The sequence below is a fragment of the Ambystoma mexicanum genome, chromosome 6q, assembly GCF_040938575.1.
Source record: "Ambystoma mexicanum isolate Mex_15411 chromosome 6q, UKY_AmexF1_1, whole genome shotgun sequence".
NCBI classification, from domain to species: domain Eukaryota; kingdom Metazoa; phylum Chordata; class Amphibia; order Caudata; family Ambystomatidae; genus Ambystoma; species Ambystoma mexicanum.
Window position 1 is genome coordinate 872,464,163 of NC_090937.1, and position 20,045 is coordinate 872,484,207.

Sequence of the window (20,045 nt, forward strand, 5' to 3'; positions counted from 1 at the left end):
GCTTGGGTTTGAAACGTCATGCCTCTCACTCAAATGCCCCGGAAGCTCTCCTAGAGGAGAACCAGCTGAACCCGCCATTCTCTGCTCTCAGGGGTCATCATTCGAGGACTCCCACACTGGACCCGCCTTCCTCCATGACCCAGGTTTGTGGTCAGTGACCTGATCAGACTGTATTTTGGAATGTATAGAAACCTGTCACTAGTTACAGACAGTGTACCGATGTTGCTTTATGTAAACATGCCACCACTAAGGTCTTAGGCATCATTTGGTTAGTATGTGCAGCGTTTCTGGTGGAGATGCTTCTTTAAAGATGATTACGAATAAGTCACAGCCTCTTTCCCACAAAGGCAGCAATTTCAGGTGCAGAGGAGGGCCAGGTTTTAGATACATTTGATGCCAGATTCGTGCTACTGTGAAGCCTAAATCATAGACACATCACTGGAGTACATAAGAGTTATTTGTAAGGCAGATTGCGAATGTTTTTCGGACTGGATTAGTACATTTTTAGTAAATTCCTTTTTTCTAGAGGAAATGGTGGCTCCTTCAGGTTGGTCAAATGAAGGTCATTTTTGTAGCTCTTTTATAACAAGTCAATTAGACATTGAGTCCACATCTTTATTATAAAAGGGGATTTCTGGGTCAACGGATCTGCTATTTTGTGCTGTGTGTAAAGGTTATCTGGTTGAACTGGCACTTGGGCTGGGGATTACCCCTGCACATCTCCTTTGGTTCTCACAAGGACTGAGATTCCTTCCCTAAGAGGACTCTTTTCACTTTGCCACAAGGAACTACCTCTTGTTTTGTTCTTCTTCTTGTGACGTCTCCCTCTCTCTCTGCACGCTCTTTCCACTGGCTATAGTTATATACAGTACAAATTAACAACAGAAGCATCGGTTAGCAGTCTTAGGAAAAAATGGGGTGTGGTTTTTCCACTAGTTCAATTACAACAAACTGTTGATTCAGAATGTATTGAGTTTAAAAAAAAACATACAAGGCCACAATCAATTAGCCTCAAGACGAACCCTTTGTAGGCCCTGGAGGAACCAGGTCAGTGTTAAGGGAATTCACAAGTGTTGATTTTCCCTCCACTATTTACACATGTACTACATTCTAAATGCGTTCTTTTGTTTTTTTCTGCTATTTATTTACTTTTAGATCATTTTCGGAAGAATTAATCTTTGTCATATTTTACAAAGCAAACAATATACAAGTGCATGTACAACAAATCACAAATACATTGATGAATTCAACGTGGAGCAGAAAATGCACATATAAAATCCTGCTGCAAATAAATGCGGGTTGAACACTTCAATGCAAACAAATAAGATATTAAAGTAAATTGTAGTGTAAATAACTCCTAAAGCATATATGAATAATTGATACCGTTAGACCATAGTTCATGCGCGTCTAATTGGGAGTTTGTTGCCATCATTAGGAGTGAACCAATAGAGGGTTATGCTGAATAGTTCAATCATGACCAGTCCATGGTCAAACCGATGGAAAAAAAGACCAGTCCTAGGTCCTAGAAGCATCGGTTAGCAGTCTTAAGCAGGGTAGCCTGAACATGTATGGGCTTTCACAGGGGAATAATTAAGGTCTTTGCGATGGTGAATCGACCAGGGGCACAGGCACCATTCTGCTGGCGTTCCCCTCGCGCCTTATAACACAGTCCTGTAATGGTGAAAAGAGGCACAGACTGCTACTCCCAGAGGATGAGCACTCTTCGCTCTCTACTGGCCATGCTCTACTGAAGCCCATCAAGATTTCCCATCATTCAACGGGCTCGTGTGCAGAACCTCTACCGAGCACTGAACACACCCAGAGCTCGTAGAACCTGCACAAGCCAACACCTTCCCTAAGAAGGGGAGAGATATCCCCAAATCCATCGAGGGAGATTGCACGTTTTCTCCCCATAAAAGAATGCTATTCCCGCCAAAAAAAAAAAACAATGATGCCCAAAATAATTCGTTTTAAAAGTCGAATTTTTGTGGGATTTTGGTACCCTTTTTAAATAAATAGATACGGGGTGGTGTAAGGGTATACATTATGGTGGGGGATGTGGTGAGGGGCTGTGGGGGTCTCCCCCCGCAATTACATTTTCTGGAATTTGACTAAAAAAACAGTGTTATTTTTGGGCTCGTTATTTTATTTTCGCCTTTTTAACGTAGAACCTGAAAGAACAGCGATCGTCCATTTCTGGCTACTCGGATGGTGGCGCAGCCAAGGAATACCACTAATGCAAGTAGCTTCATGCACCCGGCATTTCCTGAGTAATGTTGAACTTAAAGCAGTCTGTCCAGAGAAAACCTATTGAGGGTCAGGGGATTCCACAGTGAAATGGGTGTGGCGGCCCATGTTATTCCAAATCCACTGGTCTACCCTTAAATAGAAGGACCCAATGTAGATAACAGACCTGATTAGTCTGATAAGATAAGATAAGATAAGTATCCGGAGCTTGGTGCTATCCTTGGGTTCAAAACGGCCCCTCATTCTACAGCCTAAGAATGGCATTTCACTTGGAAACCTGTGAAGATGAAGAACATGTTCACATAGAGCCACTGTACCCTGAGTTTAAAGGTTTTAATGTCTTTTAGTTACATCAGTACTTAACCGGTGCAAAAGCAACAGAAAATATGTACCAGTTCCCTGAAGGTACAAAGGTTGTGAGCGCAAAGGCTGCTAACTGCACACTTCTTGTCTTCCGCAGACCCAGGTCTCGGTCCCGGGACAGCGCAGATGAGAACGAGCCCATCCAGGAGCGGTTCTTCAGACCTCACTTCCTGCAGGCTCCGGGGGACCTCATCGTCCAGGAAGGAAAACTCTGCCGGATGGACTGCAAGGCAAGTACAACTGGCTCCCTGGATATCCTGCTGCAAAAGGGGTCAGTGCACGCGCACATTGGGGATGCAGGGCATTGACACACCAACTAGCCAATCAGGTTTCAGAACTGACCAAAAACATAGGTCGATGCTAGATGGAGCACTGGGAAGATGTCTTTCATTGGTTGCATATTGTCTCTGCATCCACCCTGAATCTTTACCCTCAGGGTGAGCTGTGGCCAGTCAGTCCCTCGGGCTCAAAGGAAAAGGCGAGAATTAAAAAACAATGCGGCTGAGATGCATCTGCAAGACTTCAGGGTTCGGTGCAATTAAAGCGCAACCCCTATGAGATGTAGACCTGCTTGATATATGTGCTACAAGGAGAATCAAGTGGGCTCAATCATGTGATGGCGAGTTCAGAAATATTGCAGACCATTTGTTTTTCCAGTGATTATTATTTTATCACACCGATTATTAGAGCTCTTGGTTGCTATTTACAAGCCCCGCTGATTTTCACCTCAGATTTTCAGTCGGCAGCTGCCCTTACTGCCTACAGGAAGCTGTTGGGTTAGGATTCATTCTTTTTTATTTATTTATTTGCATTTAAATTGAATCGACCATGTTTTTTGCAACAAGCTGACCTTTCCATAATCTTATTATGATAGACCAAAAATAGAGAAAGGAAGAAAAGGAAAAGAAAAAGAAAATACAGTTCCGATCTCAGGATTCATTGTGCCTTTTGCTGCAGGGGGGAGAGCATATTGGATGCAATTTTAAAAAAAAATCTAATATGATATTTTTATACTTTTTAAAAAATCTATTTCCATCCCTGTTTGATGGCTGGAAGTGGATCGGGCACAGTAGCAGATCATACTGCTGCATGCAAGATAATGCACAGCTGAGTCAGTAATGATCCTTCTGTGCATTGCACATTGATGGTGGTGAGAATATGCCCATATTTTCACCCCCTTTGGTGGTCACCCAACACATTTCTGTCCTGTAACTGTTGGGGTGTCCCAGAAATTGCAGATGCACTAGTCAGATTCATCTACCAGCTATTGTCCCATTTACTACATTGTCTTCCCATTCACCAGATGGCGGCGCTGCTTCTCCTTAGTCCATACTCCTTGGCTCACGGTGATTCATTCGCATACAGAGCATCCCACAGTAGGAAAGGAAAGCGCAAGTGAGACACCGCCCACTGCTGGAGAACTGAAAAATGGTAGGAACGAGGCACAGAAAGACCAGATCCCCAGTGGCGCAACACCACTGTGCTGACTGGGCTTCAGCCCCCACCCCGAAATGTTGAGCCATGTTGACTCGATCTGGCTGGCCTACAGAGCCGTGGCCGGACAGAACAGGGCGCAGATGTTAAATGGCGCCTGGGCTTCGAGGTTAACAAAGGCCCAGCAATGACTGACATAAAGCATTTCATTGTTAGCACCTGCTTTGATGTGCATCGTTTTTTAGGCAATTGAAATCGTGATGTGGGTTTAATACTTGCATGCCGGGGGCGGGGGGACTAGTCCAAGTCCGGTGGCTGGGAAGTCAGGCGCCGGCAATTTCATTAATCCCCATTACCATAGAGTCTTATGGGACTCTGTGGGAATGAGGACACGGGAGCACCGGCACCATTAACAACGGTGCCACTGCTCCAGTGACAAGTCTGCCTACTGTGGCCACTGCACCCGGCCGGGTCATACCTGTCGGGCATTGCGGCTTCCGGCAGGCAGACTTGTAGTTTGCCGTCCGGAAACAACAGTGCCGCTTGGCTTACCGGCACTGTGTTTCCGGATCGGCAAACTTATAATAAGGCCCATGTATCCTCCTCACCGTCTTTCCCCTACCCATCTCAGGTCGCTCGACAAGACAACTAATGGAACGTAATGTGGTGCACCTTGTTGCCCCTGGCCTTGCAGAAAAAGAGAGGTGTTAGTTGGTGGGGTAAAGGTAGAGGCAGGTCGGAATCCTGAGGTGTTGCGCCGGCGTTGGGGGCGTGTTGGGGCTAGAGGAGTGAGCAGTGGCGTTGCTCCGTTAGGCAGCTAGCTACCGTGCGTGAGGGTTTGTTTTGTGTATAGCATAAGGTAAGAGATGGAGGAGCGAGAAGGTTACTGAGGGAATATTGAGGGTGATTGGGTTACCAAAACGAATCCTCTTGGTTCTGCATTCTTCTAACAATGCACTGAACAATGTTGACCCGTTTACTTTGGGTTCATGGTTGTAATCTTTCTGGTTCCGTTTAGGCAGCATACTGATAGAAAAGCTGTCCCAACTGATGTCCTTTGGGCCGGGGAGTAGGCTTTTGATTTTCCCTGGGGCAGGTGAGGAGGGCGTGCAGGGACTTGGCGGTGAACAACATTTTATGAAGTCCTGTTGAAAGTATAGGGTCTTTCAGTGCAGATGGCTTTTCCTTGGTGGGGCCCGGGCCCCAGGGCACTCACGTACTTGGCACCCCTGCCTTTGGGCCATGACAGCGGGAGACCATGTGATGCCCCAGAGGTGATTCGTGTTCAGGTGGGGGTCATGGAATTTCCATAGGGTACTAGCAGAGCACAACACATACCTGTAGCCTGTGGCAGAGGCAGGTTCTGGTGATTGAGGCGGGATACTCCTGGGGCACGGCCGGGTCAATAGTATGCCATTACTCGGTGGGCATCGGCGGAGGTGTATCAAGGTCTGGAAGGAGCCCCCGTGGGCGTCCTCCGCGAGATAAGCAACCCCATTATAACCTATAAAATGTGTGTGTTTTTATTCCCGAAACCTGCCCTGGATATAAATACACCCAGGCTGCCCCTTTACCAAGGACTTCCTGTTTCTCTGTCTCCCAGAGTCCCACCCACTTCATCCAGGCACAGCATGGCTGTCAGTTGTTTTTATTTGAAGAAGCCAAATTGTTTCTGGTATTTGTAAGTGGGCACTGCTGTTTCTGGCATTCCAAAGCAGCCCTGGAAAGAAATGTAATGCCAGTGTCAAATTGCTCTGAGCTAGCAAGCTTAGTGGTCGAACCCAATGCTCTCAGTGCCGAATGGCGGGGGGAAGGGCCTGCCCCCCAAATAAATGTTTGAGACATTGGAGGACCAAATGGAGCATATATTCCTATTTTGAAATATTTTAGTCATCTACTCAATATGCAAAAGTGTGGCTCTTTAAGCGATTCCTAGTGGACTGTGCTGTAATGATCAGGACTTCCGGGTGCCCCACACTTCCCAGGAACGGTCACAGGTCTAGTGTATGTGCCCATCAGTAAATAAGGCCCCTGATATGCGCTCGTGGAGCACAAAAAACACATGTTTATGCAACAGCAAAAATGGTGTCTGATAAACAGTGGCTCTGCAGAAATCCTATGCCATGAGAAAGTCACGTGGTAAAATGCCAATCCAGTTCCTGACCATTCGAATGTGTGTGGCAGACTATATTGTGAATTCATCATTTTGTTCAGTACATATGAACAACAGGCTGCTCGAGAGAGCTGGGATTCGTTTCTGCAGGGCCAGCTGAAGGTGTTCTCAGGGCTGGATGGGGCACATTGCAACATATTTCGGGGTGGGGGGCCCTGCCTACAACTGGGGAAAGCAGTCTGAAGCACCCTGGTGTGATTACATTATAATGGAGACAGAGGAAAGCGGCAGGGAGTTAGCACCTTGCTGGCAAAGAGTGATTATGTAGGCGAAACTGGAGAACAAAGGCAAGTGGTGAAAACGCCGTTAGCTGGATACTGCGAGAGGCCTAAGGTGGTGACAGCCTGAAGTCCCAGCAAAGGCAGTCTGTAATGTGCACTGCAACGTGTGCATTTCATAACCGGAGTTAAAGAAGCCGTTGCCTTGTATTTAGTCTACTAACACAGGGGCTGCTGCTGTGCCCCCTCCCTGAGGACCAGGGCCCATTTCACCAGAAAAGGTTGGAAGTCCCTGCCTTTACGCAATCCACTCTGCCCCGCAGGAAGGATTTTGATCCACCTCCGCGGATACTATTTCTTCTGGCCCATATTGTCTCAAAAGTGTGTCGACATGGCAGATTGTGTGATGGTTTTCAGTCACTGCCAGGCACCGGGAGGATACCGCCTGCCACACTTTGAGCCTATCGTGCCTGAGACATCACTGCCTAACGATTTTTTGTTACCTGGTGTTTGGAAAATAATTACCCAACCTCAGTTTCCACAGGCCTCAGGGCATTACAAAATGGCGTACAGTAATTGAGAGCTCCACATCCATCAGCACGCATACCTGTCAGGTACCTGCCTGTTTGTTATGGCACGGCCTCTGCTGTCTTCCACGGCGCGTGAGAAGCATTTCGGGGACCTGGAGGTTGGCTGCTCAGGAGTCTTCATCCCACGAATGGAATGCAGAATCCGGTGACTGGTTCCTGGTGAGCTAAGACTTCACATACAAAGAACAGTTGTTCAAGTAATGGACCCATTTTCTTAATTTTTGGCGGGGTGGCCTACTTCCCATGGGAAAAAATGTTTTTAAGTTCACAATCACAAATGCGAATTAAAAAGACATAAAGGCTGCTTCTTCTCAAATAAAGTGGCAGGCTTGACATGTTCACGCAAAACTGGTTTGAAGTGGGAGTGCAGGAATTCCTGCCAGGCAATGGAAAATACCCAATGTCAATTTCCTCAAATGAAACTGGTTCGATTGTTATACTGAGTGTCTTCGCAAAATACGTGTCAGTAATTAGAGGCGTGGTCAAAGACGTAAAAGAGAAGGCTGGGGTTCATTACTCCTAGTTTTGGGAAACACCTCCAGACATCACTGTCTGGACCAATCAGAGCCCTCTGTTGATCTCAAGTGTAGGGCGGTGTCTCGCTGTCTACCCTCATCCGGTTCTAGTGCATGTGTAGCTCACCAGCAGTTTTCTGAGATTTTGCCAGAATGCTCCCTCTTTTCATGCTCTATTTACAGAGGAAATGCACTGGATTTTGGAATCCTAACCTCGGCTTTCATGGAAATATACAGCCTTTTCTTTATTTTTACAGATGAGGAAACTAAGGGGGAGTGTGGTGGAATAGTTTGTGCATGATCACACGGTATGATGAACTAGAGATCTGATCTCAGAACCTGACTCCACACCACGTCACCTGCTTATGGCCCACTTCTCCATGGCAATATATGTTATTAGTAGGACTATCACAAGTCATGACCCTGATGCATTGTCAGTGACATCGGAAGACACTGAGACAGAAGGCCATGCGCCGTTTTCGAAGGGCCACCAACAGTACTATCTTCTTGGTTATGTTATGTTAATAGGCTTTTGTACTGCACCAGTCATCATGGGAGTGAATTTACAGGGGCTTAGCCGGAAAGTGGTATAATTTGCTCTCAACTGGGGTAACCACACAGTGGTCTGTGGCAGAAAGGAAAAGAGAGAAGGCACGAGGATGGGGAACGTAGGAGTAGGGTAAAAACACACAGGGGTACGTACGGGTGACACATAATCTTGCCAGTGGATCAGACAGAACGGTGATCAGCAAGCAAAGGAAAATAAAGCACTTCACGATAACAAGCTTTTTCCAGCGGAAGGCTTTTTAGTGCTCCAAAGCCGATATTAGAATTAGTGGGAGAATGTTTGTGTGATGGACTCGAGATGTTCTCAAGCCATCGTGGGACCGTGGAGGCTTGATTACCAGGTAGAGTTTGGAGGCGTTCCCCAGGGAAATAGTCTGGATTACCAAGCCTATTGCCAGAAGTGATGGAACCAAGACTTGGATGTGCAAAAGGTGATTGCGGGGACGCAAACTGAAAATGGAAAGAGGGAAGAAGGGGTGAACCAGACCCTCCAAGAGCCATACATACATTGCCTTCAAGTGAGGGTTGAATTCTCTAGTGAGTAATGTCGTTAACGTGATGACAAGTACCTGAGTTCTATAATGAGTAATGTGGGTAGATGACAAGTACCTGAGTTCTCTAATGAGTAATGTGGGTAAAGTGGTGACAAGTACCTGAGTTCTCTAATGAGTAATGTGGGTAGATGACAAGTACCTGAGTTCTCTAATGAGCAATGTGGGTAGATGACAAGTACCTGAGTTCTCTAATGAGTAATGTGGGTAAAATGATGACAAGTACCTGTGTTCTCTAATGAGTAATGTGGGTAAAGTGATGACAAGTACCTGAGTTCTCTAATGAGTAATGTGGATAGATGACAAGTACCTGAGTTCTATAATGAGCAATGTGGGTAAAGTGATGACAAGTACCTGAGTTCTCTAATGAGTAATGTGGGTAAAATGATGACAAGTACCTGTGTTCTCTAATGAGTAATGTGGGTAAAGTGATGGCAAGTACCTGAGTTCTCTAATGAGTAATGTGGGTAGATGACAAGTACCTGAGTTCTATAATGAGCAATGTGGGTAAAGTGATGACACGTACCCGAGTTCTCTAATTATTAATGTGGGTAGATGACGAGTACCTGAGTTCTCTAATGAGTAATGTTGGTAAAGTGATCACAAGTACCTGAGTTCTCTAATGAGTAATGTAGGTAAAGTGATGACAAGTACCCGAGTTCTCTAATGAGCAATGTGGGTAGATGACAAGTACCTGAGTTCTCTAATGAGTAATGTGGGTAGATGACAAGTACCTGAGTTCTCTAATGAGTAATGTGGGTAAAGTGATGACAAGTGCCTGAGTTCTCTATTGAGTAATGTGGCTAAAGTGATGACAAGTACCTGAATTATCTAATGAGTAATGTGGGTAAATTGATAACAAGTAACTGAGTTCTCTAATGAGTAATGTGGGTAAAGTGATGACAAATACCTGAGTTCTCTAATGAGTAATGTGGGTAAATTGATGACAAGTACTTGAGTTCTGTAATGAGTAATGTGGGTGAAGTGATCAAAATTAGCTGAGTTCTCTAATGAGGAAAGTGAGTAAAATGATGGTCAGTACCTAAGCTCTCTAATGAGGAATGGTGGTAAAGTGAGGTGACGCTCATTCGGAGAAGCCGTCCCATGGGAGTGAATGAAAACATGACTTAATGAATACAGTAGACTGGGATGAACAATAGCATGTCTAGTTCAGCTGCTTTAGGAGAGTTTTGAAATGTGAATATCACGGGGTAGTGCACATATGCCCCATATCAAGGCCCGGGGGCAGTCACCATAATGTGTTCTGTTTTAGCGCTTCGGTATGAGTCTAGACAAACCAGGAACACAGCTGCCTAGTCATCCAAAGGCGAGGAGTGGCTCACCTTCCAGTGAGTGAGAAATATATGGCCTACGGCCCATCCAGAAATGTTCAAATTACCTAGTTGGGATAGTGAAGAAAAGGAGAACTCATTAATCACTAAACCTTGCACGCCTGTGCTTCAGCTCTTCCCTCACTACCCACCATCAGTCTGGGAACTGCAAAGGGAAACACACAGCATAAGTCAGAGCAAGCATGAAATCAGAAAAAAAGCATAACACTGATAATATGCACGCCATGTACAGGATTAAGAGTATGAAAGAGAAGATCAAGTACCTGGGTGTCAGTGAGCATGGGAGGTAGCACACAGTACTACACAACCAAGAGACAAAATCAAAACAAGAAGCTCCAAACAGTAGGAAAGCCCACCCACAAGCCAAGGGGGACCCCTTGAAAAAACCCATAAGATGAGGAGGAAACCCTCTCTGGAACAGTGGAGCTTTATTCAGAGAAGAGTCCTAGTGATATGATATGATAGGTTATTTATAGTGCGCTTAATTCCCAGAGGTTTCTAAGCGCAGACCCGGGGATCGAACCTGTGGTGCTCTGTGTTGTCTTGCTTCCAAGGCGAGCACGTTGCCCCTGAGCTATCCTCCCGAGACTAAAGTGGGCAGTAGGAACACAGTGAAAGATGGGAATACTGCCTAAATGCAGCAGGAATGACATATAAGGCTTGCCTAACTCGCCAAGGGATCTTCACATAGGAATCAAGTCACAAAGGAGCAAAATGTTTGCCACAGCGCACACTCTCAGGGAAACAAAAAACTGGCGTACCCTTTAACCAGTCAAAATCTGCCTCAAAACTTTTAAAATGTACTATAGCGAAACACTCACCCATGCTCTCACACTCGTGCCCTCCCCGCCCATTCACCAGTGCAACCACAAGACACACGCACCCATGCCAACAACCTCCCACAAACCTCAACACGAGGTATACCACCAACATGAAGCTCTTTCTGAAGGGCAAGCAATAGGAGGCGCGCATCCACATCACATAAAAGACAAGGAAGAGCAAAAAAGGTATAAACCAACATCCGAGCACATCACGAGCCCACAACAAATGAGAAAGCAAAACGGAAAAGCACCTACCCAGGGCCCCTCCACAGGCACAACACTGGTCCTATAAGACCATTTAAAAACAAACTAACTTCCATACCTGATCAATTATGTCATCAAAAAGCAGCTAATCCAGTCTAAATGTCTCCAGTGGTCAGTACCCACAGGGGGGTTTCGCCCTTTGACCTCACGGAGTGGATTGTTCACCCTTTGGATCCTCATCCAATATTTTGTTACCCATAAATCGCAACAAACCTCAAGGTAAAATTTTAAATAACGTTTATACTTTATAAATAGAACACAAAGACCAAAGCCTGTCTTCAGGCTACTTACTCCAGAAGACGCTGATAACACAGTGAAACACGTGTCGAGGAGGCCTTCACTAACGAAGAGGAATGCTCCTAATATATTTTGTGTCAGTGAATATATTTAGCGACAATGGATAATGCAGGAAGGAAAGAACCGGAAGACAGGCCTTCTCTGTCCACGCCACAAGACTCTGGAACCTCATCCCTGCCACATCAGACCCAGCCCCTCACGTCTGCAGTTCAGGAAGGATCTTAAGACCATCCTCTTCGAGGAATGGCTCCATCCTAGCACCCAGGTCCACACACCCTCCACTCCCCACCGTACCTGAGACTGGGGGATCTGATCCCCACTGTTTCCTCCCCTGGTTGCTTGTAGACCCCTTGCTGACAAATTTCCCGCCTTCTCCCTCCCATGCTGTTAGCTCCCCACTCCCTTGTTTCTCTGCTCCCCTCACAATGGTCTCCCTCCGATGATTGTAAAGCACTGTGTTGCCTCTCAAAGATAGGTCTGCACTGAATTAATACGCTACTAATAATATAACAATAATAATACTTATTCATGCAGTAAAATAAAAAAGCCATCATCACAAATTCCGTGTTTGATACATTTCAGAAATCAGGCACCAACCAATGCCATCATTTTCTATTACCAAGGCGCAGACCAGCACAATAGAAACGAATGATCTCCAAATGTCTAGGTCACGTGGGAGCCAAGCCTCCACATCGCCAACACACACTGTCTCAGCGTGCCCGCTACACCGGAGAAGTCCGGTCCTCGCTTCCCTCCAAAGAAATGACCCTGAGAGGACAACTCCTCCCCAGTAATTCACATGGCAACTTCTCCACCACCAGACACCCACACTGCACTCATATAAGCACAAAAGAAGCTCCTCCAATGGTGAGTCACATTACAACACCTCCATTTAGCACTGCCCCCTATGCTCCCGATCTCACAACTGCAAACATCTCACCAGAGGTCCTGCTGGTTCAAGCCCATAAACCACTGATAGATAAGTCAGTGGCCAATCCCTGCTTCGAAATAGGATTCCCAAAGAACCCCAGAGCGATCCCTAGATGAGCTGAATCCAGAAGCACCACAGCCTTCACAAATAAGAAAAGGCCACTCCCTGAAACGACCCCTGCACGGTGCCGCAAGTGGGCCAGCCACCCAAGACACATGGCAAACCGGTCACTGCCATTGTGAGTCTGCTCCCTTTGACGGAAGCGCGGTGTGAATGTGCCGAAATAATGACATGACTCCACCTTCCACACCGGCACGGAATCGCCAACCTCTGGCAACACTGCGAAATCGAACAGTGTCACCAGGATCCCCAGAAAGTCACGTATCCGTGCGCAAAAGAACCTTGTCTCAAGCATATCCAGTCATAATCTTGCTGCAAAAAAAGCTGCTGCAGTAAAAGCTGATTTTTAAAAATGCATTTTTCGACGCATTTATATGTGGAGGGTGGGTTATGGTTACATATATGCATTAAGGGGATAATGAGAGGACTGCGGGGAGTCCCCCCCCATATAAATGCGTGAAAAAATGCATTTAAAACGGCAGCCTTTTAGGCCGCAGCGTTTTCAGCAGCGACATTATCACATAGAACCGTCTCAAGTGGGACACATGTCCTCAGTCTATGTTGGTATTCATTGTAAGTGTGGCATGCGCATAGCTACCAAGAATCCCAGTTCCACGCATGACACATAGGGCCTCATTACACGGACGGCGGTGAGGGTTAACGGTCACCGTTAATGGTACCGGTGACCGTTAACCCTTACCGCCTTACTACGAGGTCCCTTTGCGGGTTGGAGACTTTAACACCTGCTTTTTGCAGGCGTTAAAAACCAACCCGCAAAGGGACCAGGGAGCTAATTACGGTACCGCAATTTGCGGTGCCCTAATTAGCACCTTCCCCATTCCCATTATGCCCTATGGGGCAAAAATAGGAATGGGGAAGGGCAATGGGGAAAGGGGGAATTACCGCCCCACCAACCTTGGAATAGGGCGGTAATTCCCCTTTCCTCCAAGGCGGTGCCGGTACTTTACCGGCATGGACCAAAGTGCTAATAGCACCTTGGTCCACCGCCGTCCGTGTAATGAGGCCCATAGACTCAGTTTTGATTTTTCACATTGTATGTTGGGAATTGGAGTTTCGTTTTTCCCATTGTAATACGGTGAGCAGATTAAAAAAAATAGAAAACAGGACAGGCCATTGAAATAGAAGTAGCACTACAATAACACGGTAGTCCTACTTCTATGTCACTGGCCTGTTGTGGAGCAGGGAGGAGGTGTGCTCACAGCAGGCCCGGCTCCAGCAGGGGGGCCAGGCCCCCTCAGAGTCAGCCTCTGGCCCCCCCTAGAAAGAAAGTGTAATACACCACTGGAAACCAAAGGAGTGTGGGGAGGTTGTCTGGGTCGGACTGGGCCATAATATTATCTCGGGCACAATCGACAAGTCGCCCACAGTTCCAAATGGCTATTCATTACTTTTGTGACACTGTTTGAATAGTCACCAAGGGGGAGTTTTTTTGATAAAGTGTGGTGCAAATTGTGCATGTCAAACAATATTTATTCAGCAACACTGGTCAAAACTACTAGCCGCAGAGTGAATGAACTCATCAAACTGGCCCAAATTGGCCAAAAAAAGTGGCCCACTTTAACCCAGAACACTGGGCTACACCAGCTTTTCGTGTTTTGGTTTGCCATGGCCCTACTGCCCTATAGGCCAGTCCTAGACTGATGGTTGCCACTCTATACATTCAGCAGCCACCTCAGAGACATCATTCTGTGAGGCTGAATTGCAGGAGGCCTGGACAGGATTTGTTTTCTTGCCCTGGACAATGATTTATGCCCCACAGCCATAAAAGTACAAATGACCAGGGAGATGGAGGACCATTCACACCTCTAAGTGAGGTCGCACACTTATTCAAGCAGGCTGCCTACAACTATTTTCTCAAATCTAAAATTACAATTTTGGTTTCTGTAACTTAAAGTATGTTTATTTTTTGTGGGAATATAGTGGTTTTTCACATCATGATTAATAAAATGGTTAACTATATCAAACAATAAATGCCAGTTAAAGTTGCTTGAACACAGATGTCTGCAGACGGTCCGTCAACTTACTGGGGGCCCTTACAAATTACATTCAAAGTATATATTATGCTGCATTAACTACTTGAGTACGAGTGAAAAGATAAGGCTGGTAGTAACAAAAATATAATTCTGAAGGGGAGAGTAGTAAAATCAAAAAGTGATAAATGCAAGGCTTTGAATTAAACATTACCACTACCATTGCTCTGCGCAACATTCCATGCCATAATTCTGTAGTATGTATGTGCGATTAGAGAAGGGGACAAGCATTAGCAAATTACTTTTGGTTCTGCCACCAAAAGGTGCAGTTCAATCTCAGTTGCTAGGCCGTGTTCCATCTCCACAGGAACACAAGCAACCACATGAATGTTTAGGCCGTGTGGTCTAGCAGTTTGGGAAGGGCTTCTGGCATTAGTGACATGGCCAAGGTTGATATGCAAACAATGGTATGGAAGGCTGGCCAGAGCAATGACAGTGTTTCTAATTGATTCAGAAACTTTTTACCTATTAGGTACAACCAGAACACATACCGTTAAACACGGATAGGATGGCAATACAATGTGAGGAGAAACACACATTATATGGGTGTGTCTGGTCATTTATCCACCTAACGAATAGCCATGGCTATGTCAATGCCTCACCACCAAAACCTAACCTTTCTAGAACTCTTTGAGAAAGCTCTATCACAAAGCAACACCAAACAAGTTGCTGTATAGGGCCTGCCAGTGTTATATCTAAGCGTTCTTTTGAGTGTTTAATCACTTAAGTGACACTGTAAATGAGCTCCTGTTGTAGTACAATTCTCTTAATGCGTGTCTTCTGCCAGTTGATTTTATGAGCAATATATTTGTCAATGCCTCTGTGACTTGCACTGAAGTCCTGTCTTAAGCAATCACAAAGGCAGCAGTTTTGGCTTGTGTATAGGTATTAGCAGACATTTGCCAGGCAATGCCATAATATGCCAAGTTAATGGCGCCATTTTCAAGCTGTTCGCGTCTTATGGCCCGGCGGGACCCTTATGGCAGTGCCTGGCGCCTATCCATGCCTAATCAAAAGCCCAAGCTGTTGGCTTTGCCAATGCATGTTGGCTTCTGTTTGTCTCCCTAAGTCCAACAAGGCCCTACCTGAAAATGCTAAGGCTAGATTGGCAAGTATTGACCAGTTTCAGATCTTCTCATGCATACTTAGCAGTGGGGCTCCGACCTAAATAGAATGTACCTTTTGTTTGGAAGCCTAGTCTACGACAGAACGTTTCATGATACAAACTGATAAGTACTGACTTGATAACCTCATTCTGTTTGAATACATGTATAGAGTTTGCATGCAAACAGAATGTGTCAAATATGTTGTGGGATTTGTTTGGAAAGTATGATGTAAATCGTGGGTGCTGGGTGTTCAGGCAGTGCCGGAAATGAAACATGAACACCCGTAAAATAACAAAAAAGAAGAGCGTTTTCTATAATGTTGCAGGCAATGTATAAAAGGTGTACATCTTTATAACTAAAAAGTAGTATTTAAATATTTTCTATTGAGTGCAATCAGAGGTGGATTTAACATTTGGACAAGGAACAAATGCCAATCCCCCCACCCCCCACAACCCTTGCTCTACTCTCTCCCCTCAAATTCAAGCAGCAGGGCTGATCAGGGCCTACCAGTGAGATCTTTTAACGTGTCTCAGAGGCAGATTATTTACAACAGGAAGGGATTAGAGATGAGAAAACGTAAACAAGCAGTGCCCATTGCTGTGGCACTTTAAAAAAGATTTTACAGGGTTTGAATAAGCTATTTAAGTGTGATTGTTGGGTGATTAGTAAGTAAGGGGATACCGAAAAAGCTGTGTGAAACAATAACCTTGTCATGCATTTCATTTCACTTTGTGTCTGTATGAGTTTGTTTGTACGTTCTCATTAATTGATATGCTGGAGCTTGTAGGCTTCCATTCAGGATGGGGAAAATAAAGCTACAGTCGCAGGGGATCATTTTCCAGGTCAAGTGGAGTGGAAGAAGTGGTGCTAAATGCATGTAGCTCCACTTTTTATGAGCTGCAGGGTTTTGTATAATTTGACAGGCGAAGTTGGAGAACAGATCAGACTTAACAAGGTCCCCCTGCCAAATTCAGTTGGTATTCCACCAGCATGTATTTTTACGTTGGTGGAAAATGAATAGATTCCTATGGGACCTGCCTGACTTTTACACCTGGAAAAAGCGGGCAGAGTCCAAAGGAATCTATTGTGGATGGCTCCTACAATCGTTAATTGTGGAAGTGATTTACACTTTTCCAGACGCGTAGTGGTTAAGTAAAGAGCAAAGGCAATTTTCACCTGCGTTTTACTCTTTACTTTTCCAGTACTTGGTGAAAACAATTAAAATTAATGAATGACCTCTTTTGCAAAAAAGTGCAAACAGGAGAATTCGGATTTGTGCAATTTAGGATTCAAAACAAAATGCCCCATTGATCTTTCATCAACATGTTTCGACAATGAGGAGTACATTGGGGGTCATTCCGAGGTTGGAGGTAAGGAATTACCGGCACCGGTAAGGGTGCCGATGCCAGTAATCCCATACCTCCGTATTCCGAGGTCCCTTTGCGGGTCCTTCCTTACCTCCTGCTTTTAGCAGGAGTTAAGTAAGGGACCCGCAAAGGTACTTCGGAGGTAATTACGGTACCGTCATTTACAGTGCCGTAATTACCTCCTTCCCCATTCCCATTGAGCCCTATGGGGCAGGAATGGGAATGGGGAAGGGCAAAAGGTGAATGGGGAATTACCAGTCCCTCCAACCCTGGAATGGACCGGTAATTACTCCATTCACCATGCCGGATTTGGGACGGTTTCGGAGGCAACCATGGAGCTAATTACTCCATGGTTAGCTCCAAACACGGAATGAGGCGCATTGTCAGGTTGGTTTATCGTGTGACTTGTGTATTTTTTTAAAGTAATCTGTATACAATTTAGTATTATTTTAGGTATTCAAAGCCAAACTTCAACACATATTTGTATCAACTTGAGCTTGGAACATGTGTGTTCAAGTATCTAAATTTCAGGCTAGTCTCAAATTATGGCTTTACCACTTGACCAAAGTATGTGATCCTGGGCATATTTTTTAATTTCACCCTGCCTTACCTGTTAAAATTAGGTGCCCCTAACAGTGATTCAGTTCACATTATTAACTATTCCAAAAAGCCTCACTCATGGCTTAATAGATGTGCAGCACAGGGATTAGGGCACACACACATCTAACTTTGAAAATATCTGGGCCACATTTATTGAACACAATTGTGTCATTCAATAGCAAAACAGAAAAAACACACCAAAGAGTCATCATGACAATTGAATATTATAACCAGTATGTACCAGAAAATTATGTACAGGGGCACGCCCCACCAGGAGCGATACCAGGAAACAGCAAACCCCTCCACCTGCACTGTCAGCCTCCTGATGCAGCCCTTACAGCCCTAGCACTGCCTTGCACTCGCAACTCAATTAAAAGTGCTGCAAAAAGGCAAAAAAAAAATTACATTTTGTGCTTAAAATGTAATTTTGGACATGAACCATTGATGGGAGACATTCAGAATGGGACTACTGTAGGGGGTTCAGTTGGAAAGGAGGGTGGGGAGGAGGTTGTGGATTGGGTGGGTGAAGCGAGGATTGTATACATGTGTATGCTATTGAAGGATATGTTGCTGTGCTCGAAACATTGTTAAGATCAACAAGACTACCTGTATTGATTTGACATTGTATGTTCTGTTCTTGAAATTTAAAGACGTTTGAAAAAAATGTTATTTTGTAGGAAACAAAATCTATTCCTTGCTTCAGTATTCTGGGTGGGGGGGTCTATCTTTCACAACAAGATGGACGGACCACAAGCATCTCCTCCGGGGCCTGGTGGGAGTATCCACACTGCTCAGGAAGGTATTGTTGGGCAGAGACCATCTAAGATGGTAAAAAGACTAGGGGCCTCACTGCTTAGCCCTCTCAGAGGAGAAGGACGATCCATCACCCTCAATTCTCCCAATCCAGTTCAGGAAAGGCAAGCTGGGTGTTGGTGTGAATAGGGAAATCTGGATCAACGCCAGCACTTTGTTTAGGGTACTCCTAGGCCCACACCCAATGGAACTTCGGGCCCCCCTGATCACAAACCTGGCCCACCCAGATGAAAATTCCTGGAGCCGGGCCTGGCTCACAGGTGCACTCCTCTCTTTGGAGGAGAGCGCCAGAGAGGGGAAGGGGGAGGAAATGGGGGAGTGAAAAGCATTCACGCCCCCATTTACGCACAGGAAAAGTTGCGCCGGAACCCGATTTTGGGATTTCGAAATTGGGTCCCGGCAAAAACATTGGTTCTCGGACGGGGTTTGGAAAGTGAAAAAACTCCCAGGACCGGGGAGGGTGATTTCCCCGGACTGTACCAGGAAAACCGGGACGTCTGGTCTTCCTACATTGTGAGTGTGGGTTTACAAGTCCCAGCATGCAATTGGAAAAACCAGGACCGGCTCAAGAGGTCAGATATGGAACTGGGAATTGTGACCGCTATGCAGGAGTAATCTTTACTTTCAGTCACACCCATCTCTGCAGTCCACCCCGCCAGCATAGTTCAGTTCCTGATTCCATATAAGGGGACCCCAGAAAATGATTTCCAAACACATCAATGAGCAGCCAGGAACTCACTCACATCACTAGAAGACGGAATCTTGTGACAACACACCGATATTGCATACGTTTTGTAATGAATTCTGCATTATCCGCCAGTGATGCCGATGGCACAGAATGACGTTGAGAAGCTTTACTTAGAAAAAGGTCTATGTGCAACGCACGGTGCCTTGACTGGGCCTACCAAAAGCGAAAGAGCTTTGCATCCATGATTTTCTTTCCAGAAAATGTAATACAGTATTTCTAAGCTCAACACTTCGAAAAATAAATGTTCTCATGTCCAGTTGTGGTTTCACCAGTAGGGTGTTTATCAAGCAGAATGCAGGAGGTAGACAGTGAAAGAAAAGAGAGGCCGTGAGTCAGCTTCCTGCGGTCTGCCTGCACTGCTGCTCGGGGCTCCTGTCTGGGGGAAGCCGAGCATAACATCCAGGAATTGCCTCGCTAATTCAATCCATGTGACACGCGTAGCCAGATCGCCTGTCCATAGATTCACGCTCTTGCTTAGTTTGAACTTCATGACGTCATATGACCCAAACAAGCGCACTCCTAGTGCGCAGGCCCAGAAGAAGACCCGTAAAGTATCGTCCACGTGGCAAGACCATAAGCATAGCTCCATGGAGATCCTCATTTATCTCGAAGTTTGGGTATTTAATTGTACATTTCCTGACCACCTCCTCGGTATTTATGTTTTATTAACTTTTTGTGATGCGGTTGTGTTGATATTGATTGCGTTTGATTGGGGCTGTTTGTAACTGTGACATCTGATGTGGAGGATGCAGACCAATCATTATCTATGGAAACGCCCATCTTCCTCACCCCTGCATGCCGGGTAGCCCCCTCCCCACCTGTCATCTTCCACCGGTCTCTGTGGTACTCGTTTAGTTAGTATAGCCTTGTTGCCTCATAATGCATACATGTTGCTCAACCATCTTGTTTTTTAAACT

At 45.6% G+C, this 20,045-nt stretch overlaps 1 protein-coding gene across 3 annotated transcripts in view; it reads left to right on the plus strand.

Moving 5' to 3' along the window:
* PALLD (palladin, cytoskeletal associated protein) overlaps positions 1-20,045 on the plus strand; it is a 1,335,292-nt gene that overhangs the window by 1,257,739 nt on the left and 57,508 nt on the right. For all 3 annotated transcript variants that reach the window (XM_069631388.1, XM_069631389.1, XM_069631390.1), the window contains one exon: positions 2,708-2,840. In XM_069631388.1, the coding sequence (XP_069487489.1) occupies positions 2,708-2,840 (133 nt within the window). The remainder of the gene's footprint in view (positions 1-2,707; positions 2,841-20,045) is intronic.